This window comes from Pyricularia pennisetigena, chromosome 6 (assembly GCF_004337985.1).
Source record: "Pyricularia pennisetigena strain Br36 chromosome 6, whole genome shotgun sequence".
In the NCBI taxonomy this organism is placed as follows: domain Eukaryota; kingdom Fungi; phylum Ascomycota; class Sordariomycetes; order Magnaporthales; family Pyriculariaceae; genus Pyricularia; species Pyricularia pennisetigena.
In genome coordinates this window covers 741,991-759,385 of record NC_043744.1, presented here as the reverse complement: position 1 = coordinate 759,385, position 17,395 = coordinate 741,991, and the positions used below count along the sequence as shown (strand labels likewise).

Sequence of the window (17,395 nt, the reverse complement as noted above, 5' to 3'; positions counted from 1 at the left end):
ACAGATGCATATATCTCGAATGGGGAATGAAATATCTTTAAATCCAATGCAATATCGAGGAATTTCTCAGCCTATTGATGCTATGAATACAAATGAAAGGACAAATGAAAATTTAATAACAACCTAACTCCAAAGTCTATTTGGTATCATTATATGGAAACAACATCTACCGACCACAAAAAGGTGCAAGAAGAGACTGCTGACACTGAGGAAGGATCTCGCCCCATTAAAAGCAGAATACTTGATCATCCATCTTGGAAATCGCCCCTGGCTGCTCAAAGCCGAGGCCTGCAAGCATTTTCTTGGCAGCACCTACCATGCCAGGCGGGCCACAGATCATGATCTTGGCCCCCGGCGCCGGCTGTGGGAAACGCTCAGCGATGATATCGGCCGTGACGTGGCCGACGCCGTATTTCCACTCGGCCGGCGCCTCGTCTAGCAGGTAATGCACCTTGAGGTTCTGGGGGTATTTCCTGGCAAAGGCCTCGAGCTCCTTGCGCAGCAGGATGTCGCCCTCATTCCTGCAGGCGTAGACGAGGCTCACCTCGGTGGTGTCCCACCTGTCCTCGCAGATGGCCCGGATCAGCTGGAACATGGGCGTGATGCCGGTGCCGCCCGCCAGCATGCCGATGCGCTTGCACGAGTTGCGGTGGTAGCGCATGGCGCCCTTGGGCCCGCGGAACTGCACCTCGTCGCCGACCTCGAGATTTGCCAGGTACCGGCCCGTCAGGAGGCCGTCCGGGTAGCAGCGCACGACGAGGACCAGCACGCCGAGGTCCGAGTTGTTGGACACGGGCGTGTAGGACCGCGAGACGCTCTTGCCGTCCATCTCGGCACGGATGGAGACGTGCTGTCCGGTCGGCAGGCCCAGCACCGTGGTCGGTGTCGGGAGCGTGAACGTCAGCCGGTACACGCTTGGCGCGAGGAGCTCCTTCTTTGCCAGAGGTAAAGACTGCCAGTGAACCGGGTCGAGCCAGCCGCGCTGGAGGAGGGGATCGGGCTTGGGCAGCGTCGACGCCTTCATGTGAGGCGGGAACTGGGTGAGTCCGTTCCCGAAGCTCAGCAGCTTGGAGAACCGTCTCATCGCGACTGTGCCTGCGACGGCGACAATGCCGGCCGCCAGTGCGAAGCCCTGAATGAAGCCCAGGCCTCCGCGACGCTCTGTCGATGTGAGCTTCAGCTGGGGGAGATATCTTGTGATGTGACGGATGAGCTGGGAGACGAAGTGACGCTCGTCCAACCGCGAGACGACCCCGGTGGCATGGTACAACGCCACAGCACCCAAGGTCACAGCGGATGCCGCCGCAGCGAGCTGCTTCGGACTGGTGGCTGCCGAACCCGCGCTCGAAGGGGCCGGCGGTGGGACGCTGGCGATACGGACAACCTTGGCAGCCGGCTTCTTGGTGCTGCCGCCCTTGGCCTTGCCGACGCGGAACTCGGCCATGATCTCAAAGGCATCCTCCGAGTGGCCGGCCGAGTCGAAGGCCTCGCTGGCGTCTGTGCCCGCGGCCTCGACGAGGACTTCGGCACCGCCCGGGTGGTCGTGTATGTATTTTGTGACGTCGTAGACCTGCCCGTGAATCACCATCCACGCATCATTGGCTGACTTGTGGGAGGCGACATCCTTGAGTGTATACTCGGCCGCTTGGTCTGCTGCGGCAGTTGCCATGATGGCAGTTGTTTTGTGAAAGGTTTTTTTTTTTTTTTTTTTTTTTTTTTTTTTTTTTTTGTTNATATGGAAACAACATCTACCGACCACAAAAAGGTGCAAGAAGAGACTGCTGACACTGAGGAAGGATCTCGCCCCATTAAAAGCAGAATACTTGATCATCCATCTTGGAAATCGCCCCTGGCTGCTCAAAGCCGAGGCCTGCAAGCATTTTCTTGGCAGCACCTACCATGCCAGGCGGGCCACAGATCATGATCTTGGCCCCCGGCGCCGGCTGTGGGAAACGCTCAGCGATGATATCGGCCGTGACGTGGCCGACGCCGTATTTCCACTCGGCCGGCGCCTCGTCTAGCAGGTAATGCACCTTGAGGTTCTGGGGGTATTTCCTGGCAAAGGCCTCGAGCTCCTTGCGCAGCAGGATGTCGCCCTCATTCCTGCAGGCGTAGACGAGGCTCACCTCGGTGGTGTCCCACCTGTCCTCGCAGATGGCCCGGATCAGCTGGAACATGGGCGTGATGCCGGTGCCGCCCGCCAGCATGCCGATGCGCTTGCACGAGTTGCGGTGGTAGCGCATGGCGCCCTTGGGCCCGCGGAACTGCACCTCGTCGCCGACCTCGAGATTTGCCAGGTACCGGCCCGTCAGGAGGCCGTCCGGGTAGCAGCGCACGACGAGGACCAGCACGCCGAGGTCCGAGTTGTTGGACACGGGCGTGTAGGACCGCGAGACGCTCTTGCCGTCCATCTCGGCACGGATGGAGACGTGCTGTCCGGTCGGCAGGCCCAGCACCGTGGTCGGTGTCGGGAGCGTGAACGTCAGCCGGTACACGCTTGGCGCGAGGAGCTCCTTCTTTGCCAGAGGTAAAGACTGCCAGTGAACCGGGTCGAGCCAGCCGCGCTGGAGGAGGGGATCGGGCTTGGGCAGCGTCGACGCCTTCATGTGAGGCGGGAACTGGGTGAGTCCGTTCCCGAAGCTCAGCAGCTTGGAGAACCGTCTCATCGCGACTGTGCCTGCGACGGCGACAATGCCGGCCGCCAGTGCGAAGCCCTGAATGAAGCCCAGGCCTCCGCGACGCTCTGTCGATGTGAGCTTCAGCTGGGGGAGATATCTTGTGATGTGACGGATGAGCTGGGAGACGAAGTGACGCTCGTCCAACCGCGAGACGACCCCGGTGGCATGGTACAACGCCACAGCACCCAAGGTCACAGCGGATGCCGCCGCAGCGAGCTGCTTCGGACTGGTGGCTGCCGAACCCGCGCTCGAAGGGGCCGGCGGTGGGACGCTGGCGATACGGACAACCTTGGCAGCCGGCTTCTTGGTGCTGCCGCCCTTGGCCTTGCCGACGCGGAACTCGGCCATGATCTCAAAGGCATCCTCCGAGTGGCCGGCCGAGTCGAAGGCCTCGCTGGCGTCTGTGCCCGCGGCCTCGACGAGGACTTCGGCACCGCCCGGGTGGTCGTGTATGTATTTTGTGACGTCGTAGACCTGCCCGTGAATCACCATCCACGCATCATTGGCTGACTTGTGGGAGGCGACATCCTTGAGTGTATACTCGGCCGCTTGGTCTGCTGCGGCAGTTGCCATGATGGCAGTTGTTTTGTGAAAGGTTTTTTTTTTTTTTTTTTTTTTTTTTTTTTCGGGCAGTTATAAGTGGAGACAGGGTACGGGAGAAAATTCAACGGGCTTAAAAAAGGTTCTTATGATTTTCTGGAAATCGGTTCGCATTGAGGTAGGCTCAAAGCAATCAACGGCGTATATCCGCTACTGCGGGTCAGTGGCCAAGCCGGCTGGATCGCCCCCACCCAGCCCAGACACCGTTGGTGCTGAAGACCCTGGCTAACGTCATTCTGCGCAATCTGCGGCACTCGAAAAATTGTTATCTCATGTCACTTCTTTAGCGCGCGTTGTTGTCGACCCATAGAACTTCAGCATCCTCGGCAGGGTCCGCTTGGCCAGAAGCTTGACGGTGTTGATTCCGCGATTTGTCAAAAAAGGTCACCATCATGGCATCGGCAGTGAAATTTAGCCGAACCCCCGGGGCCTGTTCGTCTGGTATATATCCTACCGGATCCGTCCGTTTTCTCAGTTTGCATCCGAATTTGCAGTGTTGGTGATATGCCTGTCATTTTACCCTTGAAACCATTATAGATCGGGCACAGCAAGCAATACAGGCATGTCGTCAAGATTGTTCTATCTCTTGGGCAATGAGCCCTCGACAGCGATCGAGATTGAAATTCCTTCAGACATCAACGACGAAGGCCTACAACATCTCTTGGCTTCACATTTCGCAATTGTTGAGCCCAAAGGTTAGTGCAAAATCTTGTGCATTCTGAACTATGAAAAACAAAAAGGTCCCCGATATCTAACTTCCGTATTCATTATCACAGGCGTCGGCTACGTGTCAGAAGATGTCGTTCTCACATCAGTTCCAGAGGTCTTGGCAGCCCAGGGGCCCATCTCCATCACTATAGATGGCAAGCCCATTCGGGACGTGCCTGGCCCGACTGGTCTGCCGTATATCGGCAACTACTTTGAGGTGTACCCCGATCACCTCGGCAACAACCAGCGGTTGTTTGAAAGGTACGGCCCGCTGTTCAAGACCACCAACATGGGAAGCGTGGTCTACCACACCAACGACCCGCAGCTCGCGGGCATCTTCTTCTCCGAGAGCGACTTCTTCACCAAGAAGATGATCCCAGGCCACCCGCTGCACCCCATCAAGAACAAAGAGGCCGGCGTGTTCCTGGGCGACACGGACACCGAGGAGTGGCGCGTCGCGCACAAGTTCCTGCCCCCGGCGCTCGGGCCCGCCGCCGTCAGGCACTACGCTCCGACGATGCAGGCCACCGTCGAGGACGCCTTCAAGGTGTTTGACGAGCTCGACGAGCGGGGCGAGGCATGGAACGCATACTGGGCCATGTTGAAGCTCGGGTCGCAGGCGGTCGGAAAGCTGGTGCTGGGCATGGACTTTAAGCACTTTGAAAAGGTCGATTCTCCTCCACACGAGATGGTCATCAGGATAGCTCAGTCGCTCGAGCTCAACAAAAAGGTGACGTCTATGGGCAGCTGGTACGCCAAGATGCCGTTTGGCGCTCCGCAACAGCTGCGCAATGCGAGGGACCGCATTGAGCAGATGATGATCGAGTCAGTCGAGAATGCATCCAAGGGCGACGAGGATCTTGAACTTCAGCAGGCTGCTCTGACTGCCAACAACATGGTTGGTAAGTTGTCGCAACACTTTTATGGTGAACCCCATCAAAGCAGTACTAACACGTCTTTTTTTTTTTTTTTTTTGTCGTAGACTACGTGCTCCGCGCAAAGGACAGCAAGGGCAACAAGCTTCCCAGGGACAGAATCCTCGAGCCACTGGTGGTAGCAACCGGTGCAGGATTCACAACCACAAGCTCACTCTTGTCGTGGTTGCTGTACGGTCTTGTCACCTACCCTGGCGTGCAGGATAGGTTGCTTCAAGAGCTCGTAGACAACGGCTTTGATCACGATACCAAAATGACGGCTGACTTCACCCAAAAACTCACCTTCCTCGACTACTACATCAAGGTATGTTCGACCGCACATTCACTTGTCGGTTTTGCTTTTCCCAAGGGCTAGCCCGCTCACTCGCAAAACCAACCAACCAACAGGAAACACAACGCATGCACAACCCCAGTTACCAGCCGGCCCGCACGGCCAAGGCGGACATGATCCTGCCCGGCGGCTACCGACTGCCCAAGGACGCCATCGTGATCCCGGCGCTGCACTCGCTGCACAAGAACCCGCTGTACTGGGACAACCCTCAGCGCTTCGACCCTGACCGGTGGGGCACCGAGGCGGTCAAGAACAGGCCGGCGGGATCGTACGCTCCGTTCGGCATGGGCCAGCGCATGTGCATCGGCTTCAACTTCGCGCTGCAGGAGGTCAAGGTGTTCCTGCCCAAGCTGCTGTACCGGTACGAGTTCGAGTCGGCGACAGAAGGAAACGTCGAGTACGATCCCATGTTCCAGCTGATCAGGCCGACGAACTTGTACCTCAGGGCCAGGAGGCGGGTCAAGTGGCCGCCAAGGAGCGAGTCGGCGACTGCGTAAGTTCGGGAACAGCGGCATTAGATACCATGGGAGTTGTTTTTTGTTTTTTTTTTTTTTTTTTTTTTTATGTTAGGGATAGACTATTTGTAGTATTATAATTTGCATTGCAGGTGTTGAGGCGGCTGTATGGCTGTTTTTTTGGCTTTAGCCAAGAGTAGATTTAGCCAAGTTTTTGTTCGACGACTTTCGATGTTCGTAAGGTTGAATTTGAGATTTTCTGGCTTGCATTTGCTTCCTCGTGTGCGTGCGTGCCTGAGTTTCAACTGTGCCGATCTTCCGAATGCACCCCTTTCATGGTCGGATCATTGGTCGGGCACAATCGGTGATCTGATAAGTATCAAAATGGCATCGAAAAAAAGCACCGATGTAAGCATCGAAAATAAAACAAAGCTAAAGAGACGAACTATCAAGTCTGTAGCGATTGCTTCAAGGTAGTGGCGTCATGACCTCATTTGTACTCACCAATCTCCCCCTCATGTCGAACGGGCGACAGGCAGAAGGGTAATTTCGTCTCATGAGTTGGCCAGCTAGCGGACGACTGACTCGGCATCCGTCAAGCGCCTTGCAAACGAAGGCTTATCCTGACCAAGATGCCTGCTTCCAGATCCAGCCGCCTGTCAAATATCACAGTCACTGGCAAAAAGCTTGCGCAATACTCTCCACTTTTAAGCATTGGCATCCAAACTTGACGTCACTCCCGGCGCCAGACTCCCGGCGCAAGCGACGAGCAAATCCTTGGGAGGTTAGGCTTGGCTCTGCGACAATCAGTTGATAAATAACAATAAAAAGTCGTGTCTGCGACTGTAAAATCGATGCATGCAAGTACCATACGTTGACTCCCGACAAATAACAACAACAACAACAACTACTACTACTACTACTACTACTACTACAACCAGATTTTAAACCACCCACGTTCAAAACAATACAACTACAACAAAACAACAAGAAGTTAATATTTTTCAATCTCGACCCAAATCAAAACAAAATGGCCCGCACTTCGTCCACCTCCGGTAAGCAGACCCCGAAAACCTTATCAGCATGGCCGTTTTAAACACTTTCAAGGAATCACTCGTGCTGACTTGACCACTACCACAAGATGTCCTCCTCTACCTCCTCGCCATCCTCCTCCCACCCGTCCCTGTATTCCTCTGCCGGGGCTGCGGTGCGGATTTCCTGATCAACATTGGTCTCAGTATCCTCGGCTGGATTCCTGGAACCATCCGTAAGTTCTCCGGGACTTGCCTCCCAATCATTCGTCCGTCTTGTCAAGCCCATCATTTCCTGACCGTATGAAATGCAGACGCATGGTGGATCATCTCGAAACAGGACCCTGCAGCGCACACGAAGCGCTACTAGGGAAAGCAACGCGGTTACGTTGATGCGACGGAAGACTTTCCTCTCTCTTAGCGTTCTCTTTGTTCTGTAAAGCATGTTTTTTTTAAATGGTTTTAAATACCTAATTACGCGAAATACCTCAATACATCTACAGTAATACAATACTGCATTTTTTTTATCCCTAATGCACATGGACGAAGGTATCGGTACCAGTGTGTTGTTATCCTCGACTGACTCATAATTACCTCCGACTATATTAATCGCAAAAAAAATATCAAATGCCAAAAACCAAGTTATGGATTCAAGTTCGAGGTGGATACTAATTCGGTTACATCCCATTCCTTTGAGGATTACCTCAATATCCTATGCTCGTCACCCAACGTCGAGCTGAGAGACTCCTCGAGCGCGCTGCCCCGCTCCTTGCTAATCCTCTCGGCAGTCGTCTTGACTAATCGTGGGAGGCCGGTAGCGTCGAAGGAAACACCCTCGCAGATCATTTCCGCTACACCACGGCTCGCGAGTAGGATCTCGGGCATTCCGTGGCCAGAGAAGCCTGCAATGATATACTGGCCGTCTTTGCCGGGGACTTGTCCCACGTGAGGCATAAAGTCCGACGAATAACCCATGACTGTGAGACGGTGTCATACCGGTTAGTCTTGACTGTGTGTATCTCTAGCCACCAGCGTTGAGAAGGCGTTACGGGGGAAAAAAAAAAAACTCACTCCCAGTCCACACCCTGTCGACCGTCGCACCACTGTTCTCCCATCCCCGAAACGTCCGCTGCATGTACCCATCAAAATACCCGCCGGCTTCCTCAACCAGCTCATCGTCACGGATGTTGTTGAACCACAGTTCCGGCTTGTGCCAAAACATCTGCCTCGCGCCGCCGACTACTATACTTCCATCAGCGCGGGGGATGAGATAGTCATAGTCCCGCTCGTTGTACCTGATTCCGTACGTGTTGACCAGGTGTTGACTGCCGTTCCGCCCATCCGGATGCACGATGCGACTGCACACGCCCCGAACCGGAACGATGTGGCCAATGTACTCGGGCAGAAGGTTCGCCGCGTATGCGTTGGTCGCATGGACGACGTTGCGCGCTGCGACGTTACCCCTGGGCGTGGTGACCGTCCAGCGCCCATCTGAGTCGGATTTGGACGTTACGGAGGTCACCGGGGTGTTGGACTGCACGTTGACGCCACCTTGGTCGATGAGCCGTTGCAGGAGCTGGTGGACCAGTTTCGACGGCCAGAGGTGTGCAGCTGTAAAAGAGAAGCAGCACTGTGCGCCTTTGACTCCAGATACCTATTTTTTTTTTTTTTTTCATTTGCTTGACAGTCAGCTCAAACCCCACAAAAAGCCATGTTGTTTCAGGGGTTAAATTGCTCCTGCCGAGCCTGCGCGGCACACGCACCCTTTCTGCGTCCTGCTTTGGCGTAAAGTCAACATCCCGCAGGTTCACCACGCCGGCTTTGACCAGCTCCCTATACGCAGCCTCGGTCTCGCGTGCATGGTCGGGATCCAAGCACACGTCTACTGATCTGGTTAGGTGGAAATCGCAATCCAGGCCCTCGGTCTCGACCAGGTCCTTGACGGCATATACATGCTCGGCTTCGAACCTGGCCATCTCGGCAGCGGCTTCCATGCCGTACAAGCTGGCGTGCTTGCCGACGTTGAAGTAGACGTCGGGCTTGATGTGGCCTCCATTACGGCCCGTCGCTCCGGAGCATATCTGCCGAGCTTCCAGGATGAGAATCGAAGGCAGAGGCTTGTGTGCGCTTGAGCTCTGGTAGTGTTTTATTATGTGAAAAGCTGTTGCGACGCCCGCGAGCCCGGCGCCGATGATAACTATGTCGCTTGTTGTTGGGAGATCGGGTGTAGTGCGGTGGTCACTGAGTGGAGAGGGTGTTGCTGTCCAAAAGGACGGGACGGGGTTGGGAACGGGGATGTGGTTTGGAATCATCTGTTCTTCTGCCATGATTGAGGGAGATTGATAATGCTTTTTGATATCTAAAGTAAGAGACACAAGTGACAGGGTTAACGAGAGGTTTCTGAAAAGGGCTGGTCGCCTGCTAGCTAGCAGAAGAAGGGGTCTAAAGCAAGCTCGGGAGGACAATTAAAGAAACAACCCCGCATTCTCCATGGACATATTCTCCACGAGGTATCAGCACCGGCTCCCCCACTTTTAGATATAGACAGCTCTCGCCTAGATGCTGTTGTTTTGGGATATCCGAACAGGGAAAAATATGAAATCGCTGCATCATTTTTTACTGGCATCGATAATCTTCTTGGCCAGATCCTCAAAGCCGTCAGCAATCACGTCCATGTCGCCAAATATCTGAGTGCATGGGTCTTTTTCCATAATGGTGCAGTAAGCCCCTTTGAATCTGTTTGTAGAAGCATGAGAAAGAGTTTAGCAAATATATCGCTTCTTACAAACACAGCAACATGCTGCCTTTTCCAGGGGAAGATGTGCCAAGCAAGCGGCAGAGGACATACCCGTTCTCCCGAGCAGCCGAAACATCCCACATGTGCGCGGCGGCAAACCAGGCCTCCTCCCCAGCAAACTGGTCCAGCAGCGACTTGTAGGCCTCGGGCGCGGGCTTGCCGACGCCGATCGAGTCGCAAGACTTGAAGTTCTCCTCGGGCATGTCGATACCGTTCCTCCGAAAGTACCCGCTGACCCGGGCCTTGTCGCCCGTCGTGAACGCCCAGACAGTGAAGCCGTCGCGCCTCAGCGCCTCGAAGCACGCCGCGATCCCCGGCCTCGCCTCGAGCTCCTGGTACTTTGCCATGACGAAGGCGAGGTCCTCTTCGGTCGCGAACGAGCGCGGGTCCTCGATCCCGGCCATCCAAAGCACGCGCCAGAAGAGAGCCTCGAAGACGTCGATGAAGACCTTGTACCTGCCTGATATGCTCAGGTATGTGTACTCGCGCTCGGCGGCCTCGAGCCAAGCGTAGCCGAGGAGCTTGGGCAAGATGCACCGAGAGCGGAGCTTCTCTCCCATCCGGGCGTCGAGGGCGTCAAAGATGCCGTCGTAGGAAAAGCAGGTGCCGACGACGTCAAAGACGACGTGCTTTCTCGTGGATGGGGCTGCCATGATTGTTTCTGTTGTGCTTTTTTCCCCTTTGCTTCTACTATTTATGGGGGTGTACCTTTTTATCTATGTTCCTCTGTGGGCGTGTCTGTAATTATGGCTCAAGAAGCTCACCCCGCATTCCAAAATTTGGAGATTCGACCGAACTACAGTCCTGCCTAGGCTTGTCAGGCGATTCAAGCCTCCCAGTTTGAGTTCAGGTAAACGGCGGGGTACAACACTGGGGCAATCAAGTAATTTAAGTGAAGTGGAGGAGGCTGGAAAGTTCATTTCCCCTTTAATGTGTGCGACCAAACACCACCAGATTCAGATCCCAAGTCAAGCCTTTTGTCAATGTTATAAGGATAGCACTACCTGGAACCCCAGTCCAGCAGTCTCCAAATATGACGCAGGTACTTTTTTCTCAGAACGATATATTAGCGCCTTTCCCCGCTTTCTCAGGGAACAGCCACGTATTTCCCCATGCTAATCCTGGACTTCCACCCCTCATCTCATGTAGCTCAACGATGCTTCTCTCCTGAGAAGCCAATGCTATGTGAACGGAGAATGGAAAGCATCAGCCTCCGGGAGAGAATTCACTGTTGAAAGCAAGTGAAGTCTTCAGTTTTTGTTCTCGACTGAGCGATCACTTACTAGCCAGGAGCAGACGTTTTTACCTTCTTCGTCTTGGAGAAAAATACTGACCCAGACTACAGACCCTTCCACGCTCGCCGAAGTTGGGAAATGTCCTGAATTCAACGAACAAGACGCCGAGGCAGCAGTCTCAGCCGCCCAGGCGGCCTTCTTCGCATACCGTAGGACAACGGCCCGTAGCCGAGCTCGCCTTCTCCGGAAATGGCACGACCTGATGCTGCAGCACGCCGACGACCTGGCAACCATCATCACACTTGAAAACGGCAAACCACTGGCCGACTCGCGCACCGAGGTTGCCTACGCCGCGTCCTTTCTGGAGTGGTTCTCTGAGGAGGCGCCGCGCGTCTACGGCGACACCATCCAAGCCAGCAACCCGGCCTGCCGCGTTGTGACCCTCAAAGAGCCCATCGGCGTGTGCGGTCTGATCGCCCCCTGGAACTTCCCCGCCGCCATGATCACGCGCAAAGCCGCGCCGGCGCTGGCAGCAGGCTGCACCATCGTCATCAAGGCACCGGCCGAGGCGCCGTTGACATCTCTGGCGCTGGCCGAATTGGCCCACAGGGCTGGGTACCCTGCCGGTGTGGTCAACGTCGTCACGGCGCTGGAAAACACCGCATCTGTCGGCAAGCTCTTGACGACGGACAAGAGGGTAAAGAAGGTGTCATTTACAGGGTCGACAGCTGTTGGGAAACTATTGATGGGCCAAAGCTCGTCGACGCTGAAAAAGCTGTCGCTTGAGCTCGGAGGAAACGCCCCCTTTATAGTCTTTGAAGACGCCGATCTGGACGCCGCGCTGAAGGGTTTGATGGCGTGCAAGTTTCGGCTGTCGGGCCAGACGTGCGTATGTGCCAATCGTGTCCTGGTCCAACGACCTGTATTCAACAGCTTCGTTCAGATGGTGGTCGACGCAGTATCGCGTTTCAAGCCTGGTGACGGCTTTGAAGACTCGACGACACATGGCCCCCTGATTCATGCAAGGGCTGTGAAGAAAGTCGAGGAACATGTTCAAGATGCACAGACTCTCGGCGCAAAGGTGTTATTTGGTGGCAAGCCGTTGGTGGACCTTGGTCCAAACTTCTTCGGCATTACCGTGCTGGCCGACGTTACACCAGAGATGCTCATTTGCAAAGAAGAGACTTTCGGTCCAGTGGCTGCCTTTATGACCTTTGACACCGAGGAGCAGGCAATCGAACTGGCGAATGATACAGACGTGGGCCTGGCTGGATACTTCTTTAGCCGCGATGTCAACCGCTGCTGGCGAGTAGCCGAGGCGCTGGAAGTCGGCATGGTTGGCGTAAACACAGGTGAGTCTACTTTTCCGTTAGTAGCTCTGCAAATGGCGGTAAGGCGGTTGACTGGGTACTGACGAGCGGACTCTCATCGCGCGTAGGAGCAATAAGTGATCCGGCAGCGCCCTTTGGTGGAGTCAAAGAAAGCGGATTCGGCAGGGAGGGAAGCAAATATGGGATTGAAGAGTTCTTGACCACCAAGATGGTCATGACTGCGGTCAATTGAAGCTTTATCATCATCCATGTTCAAGTGAAGGAATTCCGCCCAAGTTCTCCGGAATAGGCCAATAGGAGGTGGGGCAAATGACCTGCCTATGTAGGCAGGTATGCTGCGAATGCTGATCATCTTCCATACAAAGCAAGGCACTAACAGAACCTGCCACTCATGAGATGTGGATGTGAGTTGTGCCCAGTTACCTGAAACGTCCGCGAAGCAGGCTCTTCTTTTGGCGAATGATAATTCATACATGAGAGGTGCCATAAATGAGCACTTCCATGGCAGTTTTCTGCTTCCATATGCGTGTTCTAATCTGATGAAAGAAACAGCTGTTTTGGATTAGTCATTATATCGGCAGTGATAACCTGGGACAATAATGATGATTTGTAGAATAAACCAAAGCATAGGCAAAATATTTCATCCAGGTAGCTGGATGCTCAGTATGCACTCGCAACAGACCAGCCAACGCAAATAGTCTCAAGATTGCATGACAGATCCATCTGGGTCGCCCGCGCCAGCGTGGTCGCCAAAATTCCCTTCCTTATCCTCTCGGAACTGCCCAAAAAAAGAATACCACCCCTCAAGTCAAAGCTAAGCAGTGTCACATAAGAACAAGCACATAGGCGACAACCGACATCGCGACACCACCGAGACCGGCGGCAGAGAGGGATGCTCCCGAGTTGGTTCGCTTCTCAGTCGTGGAGGGAGGGTTGGTCTCCTCTGACGGGGAGCCGCTCACCGATGTGGATCCCCGGCAGACGACAAAGTTGTTGCCCGACGCGCCAGTGTGCGTCATGGCGCCGGCAAAGGCGCATTGGCCGTTGCTGGGGGTCGTGAAAGCGACTCTGTCGGCACCAGGAGAGCCTGGATTTCGGTTTTGGATAGTTAGCACTTCTTGATCTGCTCGTTCATTCGATTCTGTCTGTTTGTATATGTTCCTTCTTCTATGGCAGGGATATCCCAATCAAGTCGCGGCGATCCGTAACTTACCGCCAGTGTAAAGCTTGTTGTTGGGCAGAATTGGGAACTCCTGGTACGGGCCCGCAATCGAAAAAGGCAGATTCTCCCTGTTGTTGAAGCGATGCGGGTAGTTGTTGCTGCCGACGGTGCTGCCGGCCGCGTTGAGCCTGCAGCCCTCGCTGACAGCGGCCTGGATCTGAGTGCTACTGTAGCGGTTGCTGCCGCACGTCACCTCAGAAGCCTGGCGCGGGCTAATGACAGTGCTGTCGCCGCTAGCCGCGACGGACAGGGCTGCCAGAGCCAGGATAAGGGTTGACTTGACGCCGAACATGATTCGAGTTTACGGTGCTTGGATTTTTTGAGTTAGGGATTCCCGGCAACTTGCACCAACGATCGGCAAGTTAAAGAGCGAATGCGGATCGGCGCAAACGAAATAGATCGTAGGGGAAGAAGAAAAGGAAGGACTGGCCTGGCCGACGTTCAGAGGGCTTGTCAAAGGTTGACTGCAGTTGCAGCGACAGAGACAGAGGGGAGTCGACAATTAAAAGACGCGATCGGGAGCAAGCCCATTAGGATCAATAAGTCGTCGGGCAGCGGGCCGGACGCGCTCGCTTCCACTGTCCTCCCCAGGCCTCAAAGGCTGCTTATCCTGGAATGGAGGGACGTGCGCCGCTCGCAGCGCTCCCCCCTAATGCTTTCTTAGGCAAGTCAGGGTCCAATGTGGCACCTGTATTGCAGGGGGATTGACGGGGCGCTAGGCCATGTCGAGATATGCCGAGATGCCAAGTCACGTGCTACGTGTCATTGCATGCTTTGTATGGTTGGCAGCTTTTGTTACAGAACGCCACCCCACTCAATTCGAGACGGACAGTGCCAAAATGCGACGGTAGCTGGGTTTCCTGGGCTTTCGGCGAGCCGGGGTCGAAACAAACTATTTGCCCAACCACATGCAGACGAACGGAACTGTACTGTTTCCACTGCGGTACGGCACGGTATTTCGTGCCTAAATTCTTGTTTGGTAATACCCAACCCTGCAAAGCCTGCCCTGCCTGGCTGGCCTGCGAGAGAGATGCATTGCGTGCCAGTGGATTACGCGCCCGACGTCATGGTTACGGGTTGCCCCTCCTCAACAGGAAGGTAACACCACTTTTCAGTGACGGCGACAACAAAGTACCGTATTCGTCCACTTTCATGTCCATAGCATTGATTAATCGCGCGATACTTATCGCCCTTGGAACCTCACAACGACTCAGGCGCAGCAGCTGCTTAATACCCTCTTATCGCAGTGTTTCTTTCAGCAACCATTGCTACCCTATCATGCCCACAGACACAGTCAAAACCCCCGCATATCGGCTGCTAAAGCCGCTGGTCGATAACCAGGACGCGACAAAATGTGATGCAGGCAGTTTTGACGTCACAAAAGTCGTCTCTGAACTCTCAGACGCCGCGCGGGCAGCAGAGGCAGCAGAAAACAATCTCGAGGACTTTGTCTACGACACGTGGGCGGAATTCTTCAAGATTGTTGCGCAAATCGAATACTCCAGCGCTGCACAAGACGAGCTCGTCAAGGTCTTGAGAGAGCTGCGCGGCACATCTGTGACTGGCTCGGGGGGCAAGACCCTAGTTGTTAATGAGGCTGGTGAGATCTGGAAGGATCTTCCTACCTTTGGATGGATGGCCAGGGACTTGTGGAATTTTGGTGAGTCAGACAACAAAAATCATGTCATTTCCCTCAACCCACTGCTGTTTTTGTCTCGTCAGCTGACTCCTGGTAGACATACGAGACCCGGACAACAAACCTGAAGATATCAACAAATTCAACAACCAAACTGCCTTTTTGGCACGCCTGACTTCCCTTGCTTACAGCAAAGGTGACACCAATTCCCCGCTGGATTACAGCCTTTACGCGCTTTGGTCTTTCCGGGATGCTTTCGAGCAGTCATCACAGAGTCTAGCTGCTGCCAAGAACTCTGCTATTTGGATCAACTACGCCTCGAATGCGCTGAAGGGCCTGGCCTCCAAGGGCCATGACTTCCCTGACCGCAGCGGCACCGCGGGACCCGAATATAGCTCTAAGGAATGGAAGGGTTTCAACCAGGAGAGGTGGGAAGTGTGGAGACGGGGATTTCAGAATGCAATTCAGCAAGTGGGCGCCGAGGCAGACCAAGATACTCGGGGCCTGCTCAAGAAGGCAGTGGACCTCATGTGAGGCCCTTGTGATTCTTTTGGGGCACGCTCCCATGGATTTTGAAGCCACCATGCCGTCAGCGTGCGACTTCCGGTTTTCCCTGACTACTTGCATGTACCTAGATATCCTGACAGCGATCTCGATATGCATGCATCTAACCGGATTTACAAATGATGCCAAATCTGCCTTGTCATTTCTTGGGTCCCCAGTTGTATCAGCACGACCTGCTGGGGTGGCGATTTATGGTCCAAGAGCACATTACATCAACTCATTCTATTGCTGCGTTTCGGATTTTGTCTCTTGCAGAAAAAAAAAGGAATGTCGGTTGGTTTCTGACTATTCAAGGCCCTGTTCTGCAATGATGGTAATCATGGTCTAAGTCTCTGACATACGAAATGTTCTTGGGCCGGTGATATTTGGGGTCAACATCAAGTGGAAGGCGTAAGATACGTCCAGGTAACGTCTAAATTCTCTATGTGCTCTATGTCTCTAGTCTACTTAGAACCCCTCAAGTCTGTATTCAGTACCGTGAAGCGCTCTTTGTGCGGCTAGAATTCGTCCCAATACCTGGCAGCGCTAACCCTTTTCCACCCCCACTAACAACAAGGATAGCAACCAAGATGCCACCGATGATAGAAGCTGCCGCGGCTAAAAGGTTGCGGATAAGCTTGTTAGCTAGGTAACTAGGCTCGTACTGGCGGGTGGAGATATTTACCGAGTGTGAACGTAAAACCAACACCGACGTTTTGCAGCAGCACAGGCGATATCCCGACCCCGGCGGCCGCAAAGATATACTGCAAGAGATATTTGGAGCTAATGATGGCGTTCCGAGACTCGGGATCGACCTCTGGGGGAAACAAGTAAATGCAAGTTAGTCAACTAAATCTCGATTCGGGGGCCTCTCCGCACAATGACAACCATGAAATAAGCGTACCTGCAGCGTAAGTGTTCAGTCCATTGAACGCATCCATCAACCCAATGCCCTGGAAAAAGGTCGCCACGATCGGTAATGCCATGTCTCCGGCCCTCTCCTGTATGCTCCATCCAAAGGCCAGCGTCCCTGCGGGAGCAAGTACCAGGGTGGCCGGTAGGCAGGAGCGCAGCCTGTCGCTGGGCAGCCGCACGCCGCCACGTTTGACGATCCACTTTCGGACGGTGTAGTCCGACAGGGGGCCTCCGACCAAGTTGCCTACCATGAAACCGATGCCCGGGGCGAGATAGAAGAGGCCGCTGCTCACCGGGGTGGTGAGGTTGAAGCGTGGGGCGACGGAGCTGCGAATTGACGAGAGCAGACTGTATAGGTTGAAGCTCGCGAGGCCGCAAGAGAGGTGCTGTTTGGCGTATGGGCAGCAGCCATGGTTAGTATGTCGACCCTTGCTTCTCGACGCTTCTTTTGTTGTTGTTATGCATAGAGCGTTGTAACTGGAAACGGTGCTTACCACTAGCACGACTCTTGGGTCCTTCATGGGCCGAAAGACCGCAACTGGGTTGAACACCAATAGAATCTCGAGCGGCCCCCGACGAGCTGTTAGCTGGGCATGGCTATCTGAGGGATGCTTTTGTGATTCATGGTCGGGCGCACAAGGGACAAAGAAGAAACACAACACAAGCCCCGTAAAGGACGCGAAAGCCGAGGCACCGAAAATGACCCGCCAGCTAGTGACCGTCACAATGAGAGCTCCGCTCAAAGGGCCTGTTTGTTTATAGACCGTTCTGGTTAGAATCCTGCAGGGGGGACTGGTAGCGAGGATGACGGACATATCACCGTACCTACCTATTGTCTTTGCGATCGTTGACGTGCCCAGTATAAGACCCGTCGCGAACCCTCGAGTTGTCTATGCGACCCGAGACACCCCTCCAAAAGTCAGCCATAATAGTAAACAGCAAGCGAAGCGAGCCTCGACGGCACTTCAGATGCAAAAA

The 17,395-nt window shown here is 54.4% G+C and overlaps 7 protein-coding genes across 7 annotated transcripts in view; 3 read left to right on the top strand and 4 right to left on the bottom strand.

The window, feature by feature from the left end:
- Positions 1-226: 226 nt before the first annotated feature.
- Positions 227-3,251, bottom strand: PpBr36_04093 (uncharacterized protein; the record flags this gene model as incomplete). Its single annotated transcript, XM_029891258.1, has 3 exons — positions 227-1,650; positions 1,753-1,870; positions 1,899-3,251. 3 exons carry the CDS (start codon positions 3,249-3,251, stop codon positions 227-229), a joined length of 2,895 nt encoding a protein of 964 aa, XP_029750095.1.
- Positions 3,252-3,840: 589 nt separating this feature from the next.
- PpBr36_04092 (uncharacterized protein) lies at positions 3,841-5,749 on the top strand (the record flags this gene model as incomplete). The annotated part of the gene is made up of 4 exons (XM_029891257.1): positions 3,841-3,973; positions 4,055-4,888; positions 4,969-5,225; positions 5,309-5,749. The coding sequence occupies 4 exons, from the start codon at positions 3,841-3,843 to the stop codon at positions 5,747-5,749; spliced, it is 1,665 nt and encodes a 554-aa protein (XP_029749111.1).
- Positions 5,750-6,737: 988 nt separating this feature from the next.
- Positions 6,738-7,108, top strand: PpBr36_04091 (uncharacterized protein; the record flags this gene model as incomplete). The annotated part of the gene is made up of 3 exons (XM_029891256.1): positions 6,738-6,762; positions 6,849-6,974; positions 7,053-7,108. 3 exons carry the CDS (start codon positions 6,738-6,740, stop codon positions 7,106-7,108), a joined length of 207 nt encoding a protein of 68 aa, XP_029750092.1.
- Positions 7,109-7,437: 329 nt separating this feature from the next.
- PpBr36_04090 (uncharacterized protein) lies at positions 7,438-10,188 on the bottom strand (the record flags this gene model as incomplete). Its single annotated transcript, XM_029891255.1, has 5 exons — positions 7,438-7,715; positions 7,810-8,392; positions 8,502-9,097; positions 9,359-9,474; positions 9,587-10,188. The coding sequence occupies 5 exons, from the start codon at positions 10,186-10,188 to the stop codon at positions 7,438-7,440; spliced, it is 2,175 nt and encodes a 724-aa protein (XP_029750094.1).
- A 2,737-nt stretch (positions 10,189-12,925) lies between these two features.
- On the bottom strand, positions 12,926-13,615 carry PpBr36_04088 (uncharacterized protein; the record flags this gene model as incomplete). The annotated part of the gene is made up of 2 exons (XM_029891254.1): positions 12,926-13,188; positions 13,315-13,615. The coding sequence occupies 2 exons, from the start codon at positions 13,613-13,615 to the stop codon at positions 12,926-12,928; spliced, it is 564 nt and encodes a 187-aa protein (XP_029749894.1).
- Positions 13,616-14,475: 860 nt separating this feature from the next.
- Positions 14,476-15,493, top strand: PpBr36_04087 (uncharacterized protein; the record flags this gene model as incomplete). Its single annotated transcript, XM_029891253.1, has 2 exons — positions 14,476-14,983; positions 15,060-15,493. The coding sequence occupies 2 exons, from the start codon at positions 14,476-14,478 to the stop codon at positions 15,491-15,493; spliced, it is 942 nt and encodes a 313-aa protein (XP_029750175.1).
- A 499-nt stretch (positions 15,494-15,992) lies between these two features.
- Positions 15,993-17,395, bottom strand: part of PpBr36_04086 (uncharacterized protein) — a gene marked incomplete at both ends in the record, with an annotated part of 2,048 nt that continues 645 nt past the window's right edge. The window contains 5 exons of the mRNA XM_029891252.1: positions 15,993-16,120; positions 16,188-16,319; positions 16,407-16,803; positions 16,912-17,165; positions 17,247-17,307. Coding sequence (XP_029749878.1) covers positions 15,993-16,120; positions 16,188-16,319; positions 16,407-16,803; positions 16,912-17,165; positions 17,247-17,307 — 972 coding nt within the window. The remainder of the gene's footprint in view (positions 16,121-16,187; positions 16,320-16,406; positions 16,804-16,911; positions 17,166-17,246; positions 17,308-17,395) is intronic.